Source organism: Nyctereutes procyonoides, unplaced genomic scaffold (genome assembly GCF_905146905.1).
Source record: "Nyctereutes procyonoides isolate TBG_1078 unplaced genomic scaffold, NYPRO_anot_genome, whole genome shotgun sequence".
Taxonomy (NCBI): Eukaryota; Metazoa; Chordata; class Mammalia; order Carnivora; family Canidae; genus Nyctereutes; species Nyctereutes procyonoides.
The window spans coordinates 9,334,009-9,351,553 of NW_026575117.1; the positions used below are offsets into that span (position 1 = coordinate 9,334,009).

Genomic DNA, 17,545 nt, shown 5'->3' on the forward strand with positions numbered 1-17,545 from the left:
TGTTGGTTGCCCAGAGGACTCACCATCTAGGAAAAAGTTTGCAAATCTTTGTAGCATATTAAAAACCTAAATGAGATTTCTACAAGAAAGAGGACTATAAAAATTAAAGTCATAGTGTAGCCATGTATCTGCCAGTGTAAATGAAATCTGTTCGGATTAAGTACCATGCTGGATAAGTCTAAATATTTTTTATCTGAATTAACAAGAATGTATATATTAGTTTCTATTGGCATCACATAACAGTGATATATTAAGTATTTGTTCAATAATATGTATTTTATACTGGTTTATTGTGGAGCTGAATTTGATAAAGGGCAAATTTATCTTGGGCTCTAGGCAAAGGATTCTATAGCAGACTTAGTAAAGTTTGCAAATTTCTGCAGTTATTAGTGTTAATAACTAATGTATAAATAACAATATATATATCTTTTACAGCCCAAAGGGCTTTGCACAGTTTATTCATACGTGGATACACGATACCATCTCTTATCTGATTCTTGTGGTCATATGTAGAACATAGAGGGCCTTGAATAGTTGTTAAATAAAAAGCAAATCAGAATGTTTTAATGCATAGCTTTTCCATATTTGAAGATGTTTCCTTTGTATCTTTTTTGAAATGTGCTTTTATTATTTCTAGTAGTGCATTTATTTTACTGCGTCATATTTGACCAGTTTTCCTTTTCCATGAATTGTGGGCTCGCTGATACTATGATCTACCCACTTATTATATAAACAACTCTTATTCAAATATTTCCAAAGCTGACTACAATTTATTCTTTAAGGTATTTTGTTTTTCCTGTGTTTGTACATTTAGAAAGATCTTCTTGGTACTTAAAAATTTCCCTATTTCCCAGGGATGACCCAAGGTTTCCTACGGTTCGTGGTGTGCTCAGAAGAGGAATGACCGTTGAAGGGCTGAAACAGTTTATTGCTGCTCAGGTGACCTACACTTTGCTTTCCAGCTTCTCTGTTTGAGTTTTCAAGTCTCATTAATATCCCTTTAGTCTCTATTATTTCTGTTCATTCTATTCCTTGTTCCTTATAATGCAAGGGCAGATTCTTTTTTCTTAGGAGTATGTTTATAATAGTAGAAGACTCAGAATGTCCTGTGCTGGTAAGCGGAAGTGGGACAAAGGCAACAACCTGTAGTATTTTTATCTAGTGAAATATATGGTTCTTGACTCTGGCTCTTCAGGGTAACACAATGAGTTTGTGCATCCTAAGCTTTGTATTCCAAAGATAGTAAACTTCGAAGTATTTTTGGGGTTTTTTCCTAACATACTTAGCTTAAATTGTCTAGTGAATACCTTTTGCCTTTTTAAGTCATTGTATCATTGATTTTCTAGGGCTCTTCACGTTCAGTTGTGAACATGGAGTGGGACAAAATTTGGGCGTTTAATAAAAAGGTACATATTTTGACTCTTGGTCCTCCTTTCTCATGCCTAAGTCCTGAATAATACATGTATATGAATCATTAGTGTGTTCATTGTAGAGAAAACTTTGTGAAGAACGTTACCATTTTGCAGACCATCAGGAAAATGGAATGTTTTCCTTTCTTAAACCTATAAAGACCATTAAGCCTGCTAGCTAAATCAAACAAGTCACAGTGATTAAAACAAATAAACTTGGAGTTAATGGGGAAAGGTAACAGTTTTTTCCTTAAATCTTTTATGAACACTGAATTTCATTTTTCTGCTTTCAAGCTGCGAGCTCTCTGTAAGAAGGTATTACTTAATGCTTTTATTTGCCTTACTTAGCACATAGCTTTTAGCATATTACATGTTATAACCTGAGATGTTATACAGCTTTGAAGCACAATCACATTTATATAAAACACTTGCTTATACAAATCCATTGAAAATGCATTATTCCTAGTTTTCAAAAATATGTCCTCTAGTTTTCTTAGTGGCAAAGGGAAGATTTGGCTAACTTCATTCCACTGTTCCCTTGTGTGCTGAGAGGACAGAGTTTTAAAGTTGTGTGTTTCACCAAGTTGTATTGAAGTTTCACTAATTATAATTCCTGTGACTTCTTGAATCTAGCTTTTTTTTTAACTGTTTCTTAAATGAAAGTCAAATAAGGAATACTGCATATTGACATTGTAATTACTAATTGGAAGCAGATGCTTAGACACTATAATAAGGCAAATCATTAAAATGCCGTGTTTTAAACCATAGTTTCTGTGATTGTGTTCTGTAATTCTTTTTTCTTATTGCTGCTTGATTGTGCTGATGCCTTGCCTCAAGAAATACTTGCTTGTCTCGCATGTGTCTTGAATTTGTTTCAGTCTTGTGTGTTTTTTGATACATAAAGAAATTAATTGGTTCTTTCTGTTGCTGCAGTTACTAATAAGTAGAATTTACAAGCAAAGTAAATTTGGTGTACATTTCATTAATAACCCAAATTTTAAAAGTTTTAGGTTTTAATAAAGTTACACATACGTATTTAGTTCACTGTATTTCACTGCAGTCAGTTCTGCAGGGTCTGTAAGGTTGAACAACATCTTCTTCTTTTTTTCTTCCATTTTCTTCCCCTAGAGAAATCACTTGCAGCTCTTTTAGATCATTCTTTTGGTATTTTTATTGCCTATAGCTCTAAGTAAGATGTGTGTGTTGCTACTTCTTTACTTTTTTTTTTTTTTTTTTTTTTTGTTTCAAACATCCTCATTTGTCTCCCAGTAGAAAGAGGGGACATACGTCTCTTTCTCAGTCCTGTTGGTTTTCTTGTAGTTGATTGTTTTGTTTTTCCTCATTTGTTAAGTTTTCTGCTTCTGACTTCAACTCTCCATGAGTCGTCTAAATTTCCTACCAAGATGTTCTTGTGCCTTCCTACTCTTTCAGTTTCATCGTGTAGACAGCTCTGCCGGAGCCTTCTGCACTGCTCTGTGCCGATCTGGATGAGGGGCCCGGCCCGTTAGCTTCTGAAGCTCAGCAGTCTTCAGAGGTCAGCCATTATTGTTCTAGGATCCCCTTTGCTCTTGTTCTGTAACAGATTGCCTGGTTCTTAGATCTCCCTCCTCTTAACATTTCTCTTGCGTTGCTATTCTCCATCCTTTGAGCTCCCTGAGAAGGATTGGGTAAGGATGAAGATTTCTTGTGTATGATGTTTTTTCACTCTGAAATTTCACGCTGATATGTTATGGTGGGGCTCTGTTTTCATCTCTGTCCATCGGAAGAACATGTGGCTTCCAATCTGGAAGCTCCTTCCTTTTCTTGGAACTAGTTCATTTATGTATCATATTTCCAAATAAGATTTCTCTTCTCTGAATTAAAAAAACAAAACTTCTTGTTCCTGTTTCATGCTTAGAATATTAACACTGATAGGAATTATTTTCTTATGATATCTCTTCCCCATGTATTACTTTGGCTTTTGGTTTCATATTAAAGGCTATTAAAGACATCTCAGAGGTCTGGATAGTCTAGGTTATCTGTTCATGTTTAACCTGGAGGACTAAAGGCGCAGTTAGAAGCCCTGAAAGAAAGACTTGGACTTGTCACTGAACCTCACAATAGGGTGACCTGGCTGAGTCAGTTAGCTGGAGAACCTCTATGTCAGTAACTTTATCTCGTTTCTTGGATTAGGCAGTTTTTCCAGAGAAATTTTTTTTAATTACTTGCTTGAAGTGTGAAGGCTTGGCTGTCAGAGCTTTGGAGTGGAACGGAGGAAGACTGAGGGCCTATCTAGTATCATACATTCACTTAATCCCCTTGTCTCTCTGTGCAGTACCCTCACTTTCAGCTCCTTCTGGTATCTGCAAGGATCTAGACACCCTCCTCCTTACAGAGTAAACTTCCTTCTGTAGTTGGAGGGGAGGGGCAATTGCCTCATTGATGGAGCAGACAGGGAATGTTTCCATATAGTTTTCAATGGGGATGTGAGAGGGAGTGAAAGTAGGTAAGTATTTTTCAGGCTGCTTTGTTTATCCACACATCTGAGGGACAGTTAAAACATTTCGATTATTAGTAAAAATGGAGTTATTCTGATGATGTATCCTTTCGTTTCTTTTGCTGGCCATCCTGACCTCTTCCTTCACTTCCTTCGCTTTACCACTCTCTGACCCTTGAGGTACACATCTCTTATTTAGGGTTCATGTCCCATTCAGTCTGATTCCTGCTTTGTTATTTTGTAGCTTGCTTTTTCCAAGCTCTGAATAAAATGTAAGTGAAGCATCAGTGAACTAAATTTAATGCCCTGGCACTGTGAAGCAGTCATTAAGAACAAGGATAAAATTCTTCGGACACTCTCCCACTCTGAATAACCAAGCATTTTTGTTTGAGCATCTTCTGCCGAAGGACAAGAGGATGAACTTTGGATTAGCTGGAACTCTTAAAGTACATGCTCCTTTGGAGAAAGAGCTTTGTTTACAGAGTATATTATATATGGCAAAGAAAAGGGGAGAAAATGGATGAAGGGGAAGTGAGATGTGGGGTAATAATCAGTATCCCTCTGAAAACACTATAATCTATGTTTTCTTAGCCTGACATTGCATCTTGGCAGGAAACTAATACGTAGTTTTTCTGAATCATAACTAAATAGAATCTGTCTAGGTCCACTAAATAATCTACCTTGACACTCATAGGAGACATTTCACTAGCTTACTCTGTATTAATCTCTCTAATTTTCTTCATGGTTTTGTGTAAGTGTTAAGATTTGAACTCTTCGGTCAAGGCAGAAAAGTCATCGCTTTAGAATATTCATTTCAGGGTAGTAGTTCCTTCCATCAACCTTCTTTACTGCTTTAATTTAAAAATCTCTGTTAGTATTTCAGTGGTATGATAACGTAATAGTTTTTCCCCACAATCTCATCCCAGTCCCTTGCCTCTCTCCCTCCCTAGTAAATTAAAGTATGTAGAAACTTCTCTCTTTGACTCTAAATAAGGAAAGTCTTCCTTAAAATGAAAAAATTTCAAGTAAACCTCAGTAAATAAAAGGGTAGCTGTTTAGGGGAAGTGTGTTAAGGGTTCTGGAATCTTTTCCTTTCCCAGGCCTACCCTTACTCCAGTGGGTGGTGTTTGGCCTGAGAATTTGTGCTAGCCAGCCACTGCCCGAAATGATCATTGTAATTAGTCAGATATGAGAAACTGCCTTCTCCTTTTGTCAGTTGAGGAAACGGAGCTGTAGTGAATTGGAGTAAGTTTCTCAGGATGGTTTGTCTAGTTTTAGCTTCTTTAAAGAAATTAGATCTTCCTTGCTTAAATACTGAACTGAGTAATCACAAATTAAATCTTTGATCATTTAAAAAAAATCTTTGATCATTTTAGTTCATTGAAGCTGAAAGAAGGAACTTTAACTTATTAGTAAGAATGACCTTTAAGGTAACTCAAGAAAGGAATGGAATAATAGAATCTGGTCCTGATTTACTACCAACATGAAATATAAGTGACCCTCTGAGTCACTCAGAATTTTTGTATCATTCTTTTCAGAGGCTGAAAAATACTCTCAAAGCAAACAAAAAACAAAACAGTAGTAACAAAAAATAATACCAAAAAAAACCAAAACCCAAACATAGCCAAGTTTAATTAGCCGTACCATTTCCTGCATCCTCCTTAGCTGTTTGTATATATGCCTCTATCCACATTTTTCTTCCATATGCTTTATTTAGTGTCTAAACACTTCTGTTTTGTGTGGTCATCATGGATAATTTTAAATTGAACAGTGAAAGGGGGAAAATAATCATATTCAGAAAGGCATGCTACTACTGTTTTCGAGGTGGAGTTAGGTTAGAGCATAGCCAGTATGACCATTCATTCAGTTAATCCGCAAATGTTTGTTGATTACCTGTGCGTGCCAGGCCTTTGCTAAGTACTGGGAACACAGTGAGTGATCCGTATATATGTAGCTTGCAGATCAGTAGAAATGTCTTGTTTTTACTACAAATTTATAGAATTGCCTTATTATAGTGGCCTAATGCTCTTTGCTTTTGTGGTGATGTGTTGCCTAACACTGATTAAAAGTGATAATAAAATATATTCTTGGAAAACGGACTTCTCCAACAATACAAAATGACATCTCACACTTACCCATAGGATTGATATATAACCCTGCAGGATGATTTTTCCTCCCCTTCTAATACCAGAGTTAAAAGTTATTTTCAAAAGTAATATTTTGCTTTAACTAATTGGTTTCTTTTCACCTGTCAGTAGTTATTTTTGGCAAGGAACTCTAAATTTCATGTAGTTTCGATTATGATTTTCTTTTTTTCTACTGGACAGTTAAATATTAGAGGAAACTTAGCAGGTAAACCAAAATATTAGTAAATGCAGTAACAAAGAAAGCCAGTTAGTATCCCTGTGCTATTATTTATTTTATTTATGAAGTTTTAAAAATAACTAAATGTTTTAATACGAGGACCCATCTATTGCAGGTTATTGACCCAGTGGCTCCACGATATGTTGCATTACTGAAGAAAGAAGTGATTCCAGTGAATATCCCTGAGGCTCAAGAGGAAATGAAAGAAGTAGCCAAACACCCAAAGGTCATCCTACACTTTTACCGATGTTATTCCTAGAAGGAGCAGGATAATAAAAGGGAAAATGTGGTTTAGTGGCAATAGCATGGTTTTGGGATCATTTTCTATTCATTATTTGTCAGGATTTGACACTAATTGAAGTAAATGTTTTTGTGGGTTTCTTGCTGAAGAAATTTATTCTAGTAATAATCCACAACACATCTCAGAACTTTTACACTCTGTGCGTATTGTTTTTTATTCTGTAGAGATAGCATATATTATGAAAATTTATTTTTTCCTGGGGTCATTTTGAAAGATATAATTCATGCTCTTATCTTTATAGAGAAGCTGAGGTTCATTCTGTTAACTAGGTTATTCATTGTTACCTTTGTCTTGCCAGAACATCAGACCTAGTAATATCGAATCACAATTTTTTTTTTTTAAAGTAGGCTCTACTCCCAATGTGGGGCTTGAACTCATGACCCTACAATCAAGAGTCACATGCTGTACTGACTGAGCCAGACATGTACCCTTTGAATCACAGTTTTAGTTAGGATTGATCACACTGCCATTTACTCTGTTTTAGGGAATATCAGTGAAGTGAGGATGAAATCTGTCCCATCTAAATTCAGAATATAACTCTTAGATAAAGATAGTAGGGAATTCCTCTTAGTTAAACCATGGTTGTTGTCTTAGATAGTTAGGACTGCTAGGTTGATAGTCTTGAAGTAAAAATAGATGCATTTATTCCAGCTTTGTGGGTTGTCTATAAATACCTTCTTTGTATAGTGGAGATTCGTAGACTAACTCACTTATTTGCTAATAGTCTAATATACTCATAACCTTACTTATTTTAAGGGACTTCTAATAAGATTTAGAAAAGAATGTATGTCTATAATTGATTTGGCTTTGCCTTTATTTTATACCTAATTAGTTCAGCCAAGTGAGTGGGGCTATCTGATGTGCCATGCCATCTACTACAGTTAACTTCATTGTGAAGCTTACTGAATGCTTTGAAATTTGAATGATGAGGATAAAACATTCTGAGGTGTTTATTTGTTAAGATGATAGTTGTGTTCAGATAGCTTAGTTAATAGTTACACAAGTAATGAAGGATAAGTAGTTAAGAACTAATTGATTTGGAGACACACTTTAAATGATGACTGGATTGCTCATTGTGATCTGTGGAATCTTTTATCACTTTCCTCACAAAGCGTTACAGATTTAGCCCGTTAGCATTCTTCTCTAAGCCCAGTAGTATGTAAGTCGATACAGCACACTAATTTTTCTCAAATGCATTGGTAAATTCATTGAACAATTACTAAACACAAGCTATGTAATATATATTTCACAAGATCTTACACTTTTCTTCTTTTGAAGTCTGTCAAACAAAAACTGAAAGTTAATACTCCATTCTTTTTATTACCCAGATCTTTTTTTCTTCTTTATATAATACATGCTGAAAAGACAAAATTTATCTGTTTATACAAATACAATCTTTAAAATTTGTCTTCTGAAATATGAAAGGTCCACAATTTCCTGCTGTGGCGACATCTGTTGTCCTGTGATGCTCTGCAGCCACTGATCAGGAGTGACTCCATTTTCTCCTTTGCTGCAATAGCTTTAGTGACATTCTGAGGATAGGAAAGCAGATTCTGATTGGAGGGACACCAAGGAATAGTAATACTGTCTTAGCTCTGAGAACAAAGAATTTTAGGCTGGAAGTAATCTTAGGGACAGGTCCTTTCATCTGACTGCCCTTAGCATTATTGGTCAGGTGGCTGACCAACTCTCTGAGCTGGGGTTCAACATGTTTGGCTAAAGAATAAAATGAAAAAAATATATAAATTTGCGTGCTGTGTTCAATAAATTGGTTTTTTCAATCAACATTCTCCTTTTTTTAATCAGAATCCTGATGTTGGCTTGAAGCCAGTATGGTACAGTTCTAAAGTTTTCATCGAAGGTGCTGATGCAGAGACGTTGTCAGAGGGGGAGATGGTTACCTTTATAAATTGGGGCAACATCAACATTGCTAAAATACATAAGTAAGAATTTTTCATCTGGTTTTATATCAATATGGAAGGGAATTCTTAGATTTATTCACTTATTAAAATTACCGGATTTAGACCCATTCATTTTCCCGACTGGTAAATCTGCTCAGGCATAGAAACTGCCAGTTCTGGGCACAACAAATGTCTTTTCCATATGTGTTCCAGTTTATTAATCAGGTATTGGGGTATGTTTTGCTTGTGATGTTGAAAGTTACTGTGCCTTGTTAAAAAAATAGTTCTGATGTTCTGGGTCCCTTCTTGTCATCTAATTCTCATTGTGCAGATGCCTGCAGGAGGGATACTTTGGACAGAATTTATAAATTTTTTGTCCTAAAATATGGTTTAAAATTGTTTTCAAATGAATATGAACTTTCCATTTATTATAGCATGCTACACTTGTTTGTTCTTAAGATTACATAAATAGAACGTATGCTAATAAAATTATATAATACTGAAATCTTAATTGTTCAGTCATTTTACATATGATTTCAAATAAGTGTCATATGTTTAAAAATACAGTACTTTACATTTTTTAATGCTTAATGCAGATGACTTTAAAATTTGTAAATATGTTCATGTTCTTCATCAGATGTGTGTTTACCTGTTCTCTAGTAGGTTGTATTTAATTTGTCTCTTACCTGGTATATGTCTAGAACACAGTAGAAGTTAAAATAAATGTTTCTTTTGACATTTTTCCAAAGAAAAATTCCTAGCCACTTACTACAGATGTAGAACAAAATAATGCATTTATGGAAATTCTGGTTTTCTTTAAACACTTTTCAATCTTCTATCTAGAAATGCAGATGGAAAAATTGAATCTCTTGATGCAAAATTGAATTTGGAGAACAAAGACTACAAGAAAACCACAAAGATCACTTGGCTTGCAGAGACTGCACATGCACTTCCAATTCCAGCAATCTGTGTCACTTACGAGCACTTGATCACAAAGCCAGTGCTAGGAAAAGATGAGGACTTTAAGCAGTATGTCAACAAGAACAGTAAGGTAGGCTTCTAAAAGAAACTGTATTTCCTTTTTCCTTATTATATAAACTTAGAATTTTTGTTTTGTTTTGTTTTTAATTTCTTAGAATTTTTAAAATTACTTTTAAGTATTTGGTTTTCTTTCTTTTTTAAGGCTTTTTAAATTTTTTAGATTATTTATTAATAAAATAATTTTATTTCTATTATAAATATATAATATATAATATATTATGTGTATAATATTTATTTATTTATTTATTTTAATTCATGAGAGACACAGAGAGAGAGAGAGGCAGAGACACAGGCAGAGGGAGAAGCAGGCTCCATGCAGGGAGTCCGACTTGGGACTCGATGTTGGGTCTCCAAGATCACACACACCCTGGGCTGAAGGCGGCGCTAAACCGCTGAGCCACCCAGGCTGCCCAAGTATTTGGTTTTCAAGTAAAATGGAAAAGATCTATAAAATTTTGTTAAAATGTGAAAAGATGTGATGTTTCCATTTTACAGAAGATAAGAGCTGAAGCACAGTGAAGTGAAAGAACTTATGCTTAAGTGCTGTCTTGTTTTGCCTTTCAGTACGTCTCTAGTGCTTTTTGTACTGCAGCTCATATTTATGAGCTTATTCATATGGGCAGGGATACTGACTGATCAGGTTTGTTGAAAGGTTTCCTGAAGTTCATCAGTTCATTAATTTTAACTTTAAAAATACAGTATATATAGTTGTTTAATTCTTAACTGTTTCACTGCATCTGCTTAGGTAGTGAAGTTTTTAACATATTTGTATAAAATAATATTCCACCTTCTGGAAAAAATAACTTATATTTTAGAGTTTTCAGTGCTCTGATTTCTAAGGTATATTTTGGTCTTCTGTGATACAGCATGAAGAACTAATGCTGGGGGACCCTTGCCTTAAGGATTTGAAAAAAGGAGACATTATACAACTCCAGAGAAGAGGGTTCTTCATATGTGATCAGCCATATGAACCTGTTAGGTAAGTTAATGTCACTGAGCATTTAAATGAAAATACGTAACATTCTTATAGTAAATAAGACTTTAAAAATTGAATTTCTACTAAAATACTGTGACTGACAGTTTGTCTTCTATATTTAATATCTCAGATTTTATTTTATTTTTTATTTTTTTAATATCTCAAATTTTAATAGTAATAAGTAGTAACTCTGAAATAGCATAATAGTAGCAGGTTATTCATTTCTAAAATTAAACCATCTTATAATTCATTTTCATGCAGTCCAAGTATAAAGAAAAAAATCTTAGTCTATCTTATCTTGGGGTTAAAATTATTACTATTAATTTTTTCTTTATAGTGTATTTTCATTAGATATATTGTAGGAATACTACAAAATTTGAAGAAATCATTTGCTTGTGAGTAATCTCGGGCGGTAGATTTTGCTAATGACTGTACTCTTCAAAATAGAATTGAGAACTTCTTGTGTTTTATAGAAATTCTTCTGTTTAAGCAGATTAGGTGTGGTATGTAGATGCATTTGTTTTAAGTCAGGAATGAGACTATTGGCATCCACTAATACCATTTCTGGTGGCAGGCAGAGTAGCTGTACTTTTGTTCTGGAGTACAAAGGTTCTTAAACTGGAAGGTTAAAATTAGTACTGTGAAATTTTACTTATGTATTCATTGTTTTTAAACTACTCTGAAGAGCTTCTGATTTGAATAATAAGAGAATGGACTGTTTATGCTTTGAAGCATTAACATTGTGCCATTGAGTGAATCTAAGAATTCAGTTGTAATTACTGTTAGATGATGTTCAAGTAAACTTTTTTTGGCCTCCATTTTTTCTTTAGCCCATATAGCTGCAAAGAAGCCCCTTGTGTTTTGATATACATTCCTGATGGACATACAAAGGAAATGCCAACATCTGGATCAAAGGAAAAGACCAAGGTAGAAACAACAAAAAATGAGGTAAATGTGACATTTATGGATATGTCTCTCATCAACCATTTTTTTACTACAGGAATTAGAATCTTTCTTTATAAGTGGTTGTTTTTCTTACTGTTGACATTGAAAAATACAGTGGTTCTTAGTTTTGGGTGGTTTGTTCTTGTCCTGTCAAGTTTTCAGAACATCTTGCAAAACAAGATTTTTAAAATTTAATTATTTTTGATATTGAAAATATGAATGAAAAAGTGAGGAGTAGATTGAAAGAATGTTTTTAGAAAGATTCCCCACCACTACCAATACTGCTGCAGCAGATCCTTTTTCTTTTTACATTCCCCCCCCCCCCCCCCCCCCAGGTAATCTCTATACCCAGTGTCAGGCTTGAACTCACAACCCTGAGGTCAGGAGTCACAGACTCCACTGACTGAGCCAGCTACGTGCCCCAAATCGATTTCTTCTTAAATCCTATCAGGAGCATCCTGTAGAGCTGAGGAGTACACTGAACACCACCTACTTTTAGCTACTTACTTTACACCTGGAAAGAACAGGAAAAATCCCTTGCCCAAGATAACAGAAGTCATTATTGACAGAGTCAGGACAGTGACTGACCTTTCTGGTTCCCTGTCTCTACTTTCCTGTCAAACTCCAGTGCCTCTGAGAGAAGAGCTGACAGACCAAAGTTCATAAAAGAGCATGGATAGGAACTGCTATGATGCAGGTGATAGGAAGCTGTGTTGTTTCCTGCCTTTTTCTATTCCTTCTTTGTCTTGGGAGTAATGCTTAATTTCTTTGCTTAAGAATGAATTGGGAATCTGCCCGGCAGTCAGGGTTGGGAGGGACATTCCAGATGGAGACACAGCTTCCCCACCAGAAAGGGTGTGAATTTGAGAACTGGCAATGTGTTTAGAGAATGAGGGGGTTCACTGTGTAGGCAGATGGAGCTCCTCAAACTTCCTTGATTCATAGTACCCTTGGTTCTTTGCTAATTTTTTCGGGGCACCCAAGGGTTAAGTGAAATTCCTAACAGTTCTCTTTGTTAAGTAGTTCATTTCAGACTAGTTGTTTGAACTAATTGTTTGATAAACGTTCATATCCCAGTAGTCATTTGAAAAAATTAGATACATAAATTGAAAGAAAAGAAAAATTTTATTCCAACGCTGATGTTTTATGCCGTATTTTCTTACAAATTTTGTTACTTATTTTAATATGAATAAAATTTTATTCATAAAAGATTTTATTCTCAAATTTAAATATTTTAACTTTAATTTTTATTTCATTCTTAGTGAATAATAAAGTGATAATACTAGTTAAGAGAAAAAATAATACTTAATTTCTTTCTTGAATCTTGGACTCAGGTTGGACACTACCAGACTAATTTTAACACAGCAGCTGTGGAAAAATTAGTTTTGCAAAGATATGACCACATCATTGAAAGAAACGTAACATACTCTAATGTTAAAATTGAACCCCTTGAGCTTGTAGTACATGCAGTGTTTTGACAGATGTTGAGTATATTGCTCTGTTTACCTTGGATATTTAAAATATTTTGTGGTACTCCTATGAATTTCCTATAGCACACTGGGGCACCTTAATGCATAGTTTAGAATCCATAGATGTTGGGTTGGCTGTGATGATTTGGTAGCAGTGTAGAACATGTCTTGGAAGGTGAATTGGGAAGTAGGATTGGAAGATCTTTTAAGTGGTCAGGAAGCCAGAGGATGTGAGCAGGAGGGTTATAAAGTAGGCCATGAATTCAGGAAGTAGAATCAGTAAGACAGTAAGTCCTAATTTTGTTTGGTTGACTAGGCAAATAAATGACAATCTGAGCTAGGGAAGACAGAAGCACGTAAGTTTATCAGGTATATTATTATAATTATTTACAGTGGGAATGTCATGACTTGAGCTTTTAATTTACATAAATTAAATACTATGTGATCTCAGTCAAAAGAAAATGAAAAGAAGAAAAATAATTTAAATGGGGAAATTCTCAAACTTTTTAGTCTCAAGACCCTATACACGCTTAAAAATGATTGAGGACCCCTTTTGTTTATTGGGTTCTATTTATCAAGATTTACTATACTAAAAGTTAAAATTGACAGGTTTTTGAAAGGGTTTATTAATTCATATTGATTGTGTATTGAGCCAGGGGTAGGATAGGGAGAGTCTTAAGCACTGTTGGGAGCCCATTGCAGGGTCGATCTCACAACCATGAGATCATAACCTGAGCCAGAATCGAGAGTCAGATGCTTAATCCACTAAGCCACCCAACTGCCCCTATTAATTCGTTTTAAAAGGATAATAACCCAACTATATGTTTATATAAGTGACATTTTTTAATGAAAAATGACTATATATTTTTTAAATTTTGAGTTCAAGTGATGGTGTGGTTTTTGCATTTTTAAATATTTGTTTAATGTCTGATTTAACAGCCTCCCAAAAAACTGCCATGTACACTCAACAAAAGACTGACTCAAAAGGACAGATTACATCTTAGTGTATTATAAAACAGCTGTGACCTCGCAGACCTCTTTTGGAAAGGGTCTCAGAAATCTTCTGGGTTCCATATGCCAGCTTTGAGAACTGATAGTATATGTGATGAAATAAGCATGCCATGGGAATTGTAGCTACCCAGTCCCTCATTGATCCTAGTTTCTACCTGTACTTCATACTTTTTACATATCCTGTAAAAATGCTAATGTAATGCTCTAAGTTTCTGTATTCTTTTTTTTTTCCAAATTTTTATTTAAATTCTGGTTAATATATATAGTGTGATACTGGTTTCAGAAGTTTATGTATTCTTGAAAATCTTTATGTTCTACAAAGTGGCATACTAAATCCAGGGCTGGTTTATTAGAAAAAAGAGAGTTGAGGCAAGATAATAACCCATGCGTCTCCTACAGTTTTAGTCAAGTGATGACTGGTCAGCAGTCCTCGGAGGCTCAACTAGCCTGGACATGCACAGCGGCTCACTCCCATGGGTGGCAGTTGATGCTGACTATTGGCTAGGAAAGTGGAAGTGTTGAACAAAGCCGCTGCAAGTGACCTCTTTAGCGTGGTAGTGTCAGAGTAGTGAGACTTTGTATATGACAACTCAGAACTCCGGAAGTGAGTGTCCAGTAGACATGGTGGAAGCAGCATTGCCTTTTATGTTTTAACCTTACAAATCTCTTATAGTGTCATTTCTGCTATGCTCTTGGGCCAAGCACTCATAACCTTGTCTAGATGCAAGACGAGGGAGGGGATAGATTCCACCTCTTGATGGAGAGCATGTCATAATGTTTACGGATATGCTTTGGAACCTGCACACATCCTAATAGAAATTCAAGTACAGTTGACTAGGATTGGGATTCAACACTGCAGGCAGCCTTAAGGCTAATGTTCTCTCCTTTGAAATGTACGTCTTTGGGACTGTTTGCCTCTAATAGAAACCAATATCATCATAATTAAAGTCCGTCTCAGCTTGGATCCTGCCTGAAACTTTGTTTTTTTTTTAAGCTCAGGAGGATAGCTGTTTGAAATCTCTTCCTCTGCATTTACACCTTCATTAGATGGCTTAATGTTATGGTAAACAGTATTTTTAAAGTACTATCTGCATTCAAAGGCCGCTCCTTTTTTTTTTTTTAAAGAATTTTATTTATTTGAGAAAGAGGGCGCACGAGCGGGAGGCTGACATGCTGACATGGGGCCTGGGATTATGACCTGAGCTGAAGGCAGACAGACACTTAACCAACTGAGCCACACAGGGGCCCCAAGGAAGGCACTTCTAAGACTTTCTTTTTTAATTGCAAGAAGGCTTTTTCCTGTGTATTCTTTGATGTAAAACATTAATGTACTGGGAGAAATCACCACAAGGTGCTAAGATTTTTCAGTTATCCTGATACCTCTTATACTGTTTGCGAAGTATGAATGAGTCAGTTCAGGTTCTCAAAAATAAATAGAACAGAATGTATATATTTTTGATACAGAATGGCTCCTTTTACTGTATTCTTGCTTTACTGTATAATATTATGCAATTATAGATGCATATTAATATTTATGGTCATATATTTTAAGGAAGTAATTTTGGGTATATGTGGGATTTTTAAAAATATTTTCTTTATTATTTTTTAATAATCTGCATTCAGTGTTGGGCTTGAACTCACAACCCCAAGATTAAGTCACATGGTTAACCAACTGAGCCAACCAGGCACCCCAAATGTATTTAGTTTTTGACTTCCATGTTGACTTCAGAACCTAACCCCCAGGTAAAATGCAACTCTGATATAGCTTGAAGTGCTCTTTAGTTATTCAGGTAAAGATGTCTTAGAGACCATTCAGAATGCTTGGTCTGGGATCAGGACAGAGTTCTGAAGTAGAGATGAAAATTTTGGAGTTGATACACATGACTCATAAATATGGATGAGATTCTGAAAAATTAAGTGGAAGATCATTAAAGAAAAAAGTCATGGGGAAGGTATGGAAGCTAGGTTTTAAATTTGGAAGAGTTTCAGTAGGGGGGAAGCTTTCTAGGCAGAAGGAAAGCATAACATTGAAAATAAAAGCACAGTTATTCACTACCCAGTGATCATTTTAGTGAACATACCTTTAGGTTTATTGTATATACTTGTATATATATATAATCATATGCCTGGAAATATATAATTTTACACAAAAATAGAATTGTTACATAATAATGAGTTAAAATCATATCACAGTATTTCATAGAAGTCTTGCTTGTCATCAATTTAGATATTATCTTTCTAAAAAGTTAATACCCGAAACTTACTGATACTCAGTTTTTTCCAGCCTTTGTAATTAAAAGCTTTAAGCAGATATATTACCTTATATTTTTCCATCACACTGATGGGTTCAGTACAGTTACCCCTCTTTTATAGTTGAAACCAGAAACAGCTTATGTAACTAATTCAAGGTCGCACAGCTGGTATGTGGTGGAACAATGATTTATTCTTAGATCTTTTGAATGTGTCATAATTTATTTAATCCCCTAATGGCAAGAATTTAGGTTATTTTTAGGTTTTTACAATGATAAAAATGTTCCAGTGCATATCATAGCCGTGTATGTTTACTTTGTTTACTTCTGTCATTTTTAATTAGGATAAATTTTTAGGAATGAGAGTATTTACTTAAACGTTTTAAGGGATTAAAACTTACTTTTTTAGTGTAAAATGTTATATGACAACCAGTTTGGTACAATTTTATGAGGGGACATTTAACATGAATTAATTATTTCACCTTTGGTTTTCTGCCTCTGTAGCCAACGACTCCTTTTAAGGAAAAACCAGGTCCTTCTTTGGTTAATACTTGTGCTACATTTGAGGACTCCTTGGTCCTTTACAACAGAGTGGCTGCTCAAGGGGATGTGGTTCGTGAACTAAAAGCCAAGAAAGCAGCAAAGGAAGATATAGATGCAGCTGTAAAACAGCTTTTGGCTTTGAAAGCTGAATATAAGGAGAAAACTGGCCAGGAATATAAACCTGGAAATCCTCCTGCGGTGGTACCGAATGTTTCTTCTACATCATCAGCAAGTATTGTGGAAAGTAAATCTCTTTATGATGAAGTTGCTGCCCAAGGGGAGGTGGTTCGTAAACTGAAGGCGGAGAAAGCCCCGAAGGTCAGTGTGCTGGAATATGTAGAGACAGTATTGTTTATAAACAGCTCGAATATTTTGGCAGAACAATCAATACTTACTGATACCTGCTATGTGCCAAGCTCTGGAAATATTAACAAGAAGCAGCTCATCATCTAGTGTGGGGGAGGGTGTTGGAGAGGAAATAAACACACTATAATCCATGTGATGTGACTGTAATCCTGTGTGATGGTGTGAATTGTTCTCAATCCTTTATGGTTGTAAGTAGCAGGGAAGGAGGTTAAAATTCGTAAAGGATATTTAAAATAGTCCTGACGTAAAGGAAGCTACTTTTGGGTGAGCAAAGTTCAGAGAAGGTACTCTTGAAGTGTAGATACATGGTTCTCAAGCTTCATGTACGTCAGAATTACCAGAGAGCTTGTTATAACACAGATTGTAGGGTCCGGACCTTTTGAACTTCTGCTTCAGTAAATCCAGAGTATGCAGAGAATGTGCATTTGTAAAAAGCTGTCCTTCTGGCCGAGTATGGAAGACAGCAGAGGCGGAGGTATATATTCAGAAAATAA

At 35.2% G+C, this 17,545-nt stretch overlaps 1 protein-coding gene across 1 annotated transcript in view; it reads left to right on the top strand.

Annotated features, from left to right (window-relative positions):
- Positions 1-17,545, top strand: part of EPRS1 (glutamyl-prolyl-tRNA synthetase 1) — a 61,775-nt gene that overhangs the window by 21,379 nt on the left and 22,851 nt on the right. The window contains exons 11-18 of the mRNA XM_055333986.1: positions 855-939; positions 1,347-1,406; positions 6,365-6,475; positions 8,357-8,493; positions 9,295-9,502; positions 10,359-10,471; positions 11,299-11,416; positions 16,647-17,003. Of these exons, the coding sequence (XP_055189961.1) occupies positions 855-939; positions 1,347-1,406; positions 6,365-6,475; positions 8,357-8,493; positions 9,295-9,502; positions 10,359-10,471; positions 11,299-11,416; positions 16,647-17,003 (1,189 nt within the window). The remainder of the gene's footprint in view (positions 1-854; positions 940-1,346; positions 1,407-6,364; positions 6,476-8,356; positions 8,494-9,294; positions 9,503-10,358; positions 10,472-11,298; positions 11,417-16,646; positions 17,004-17,545) is intronic.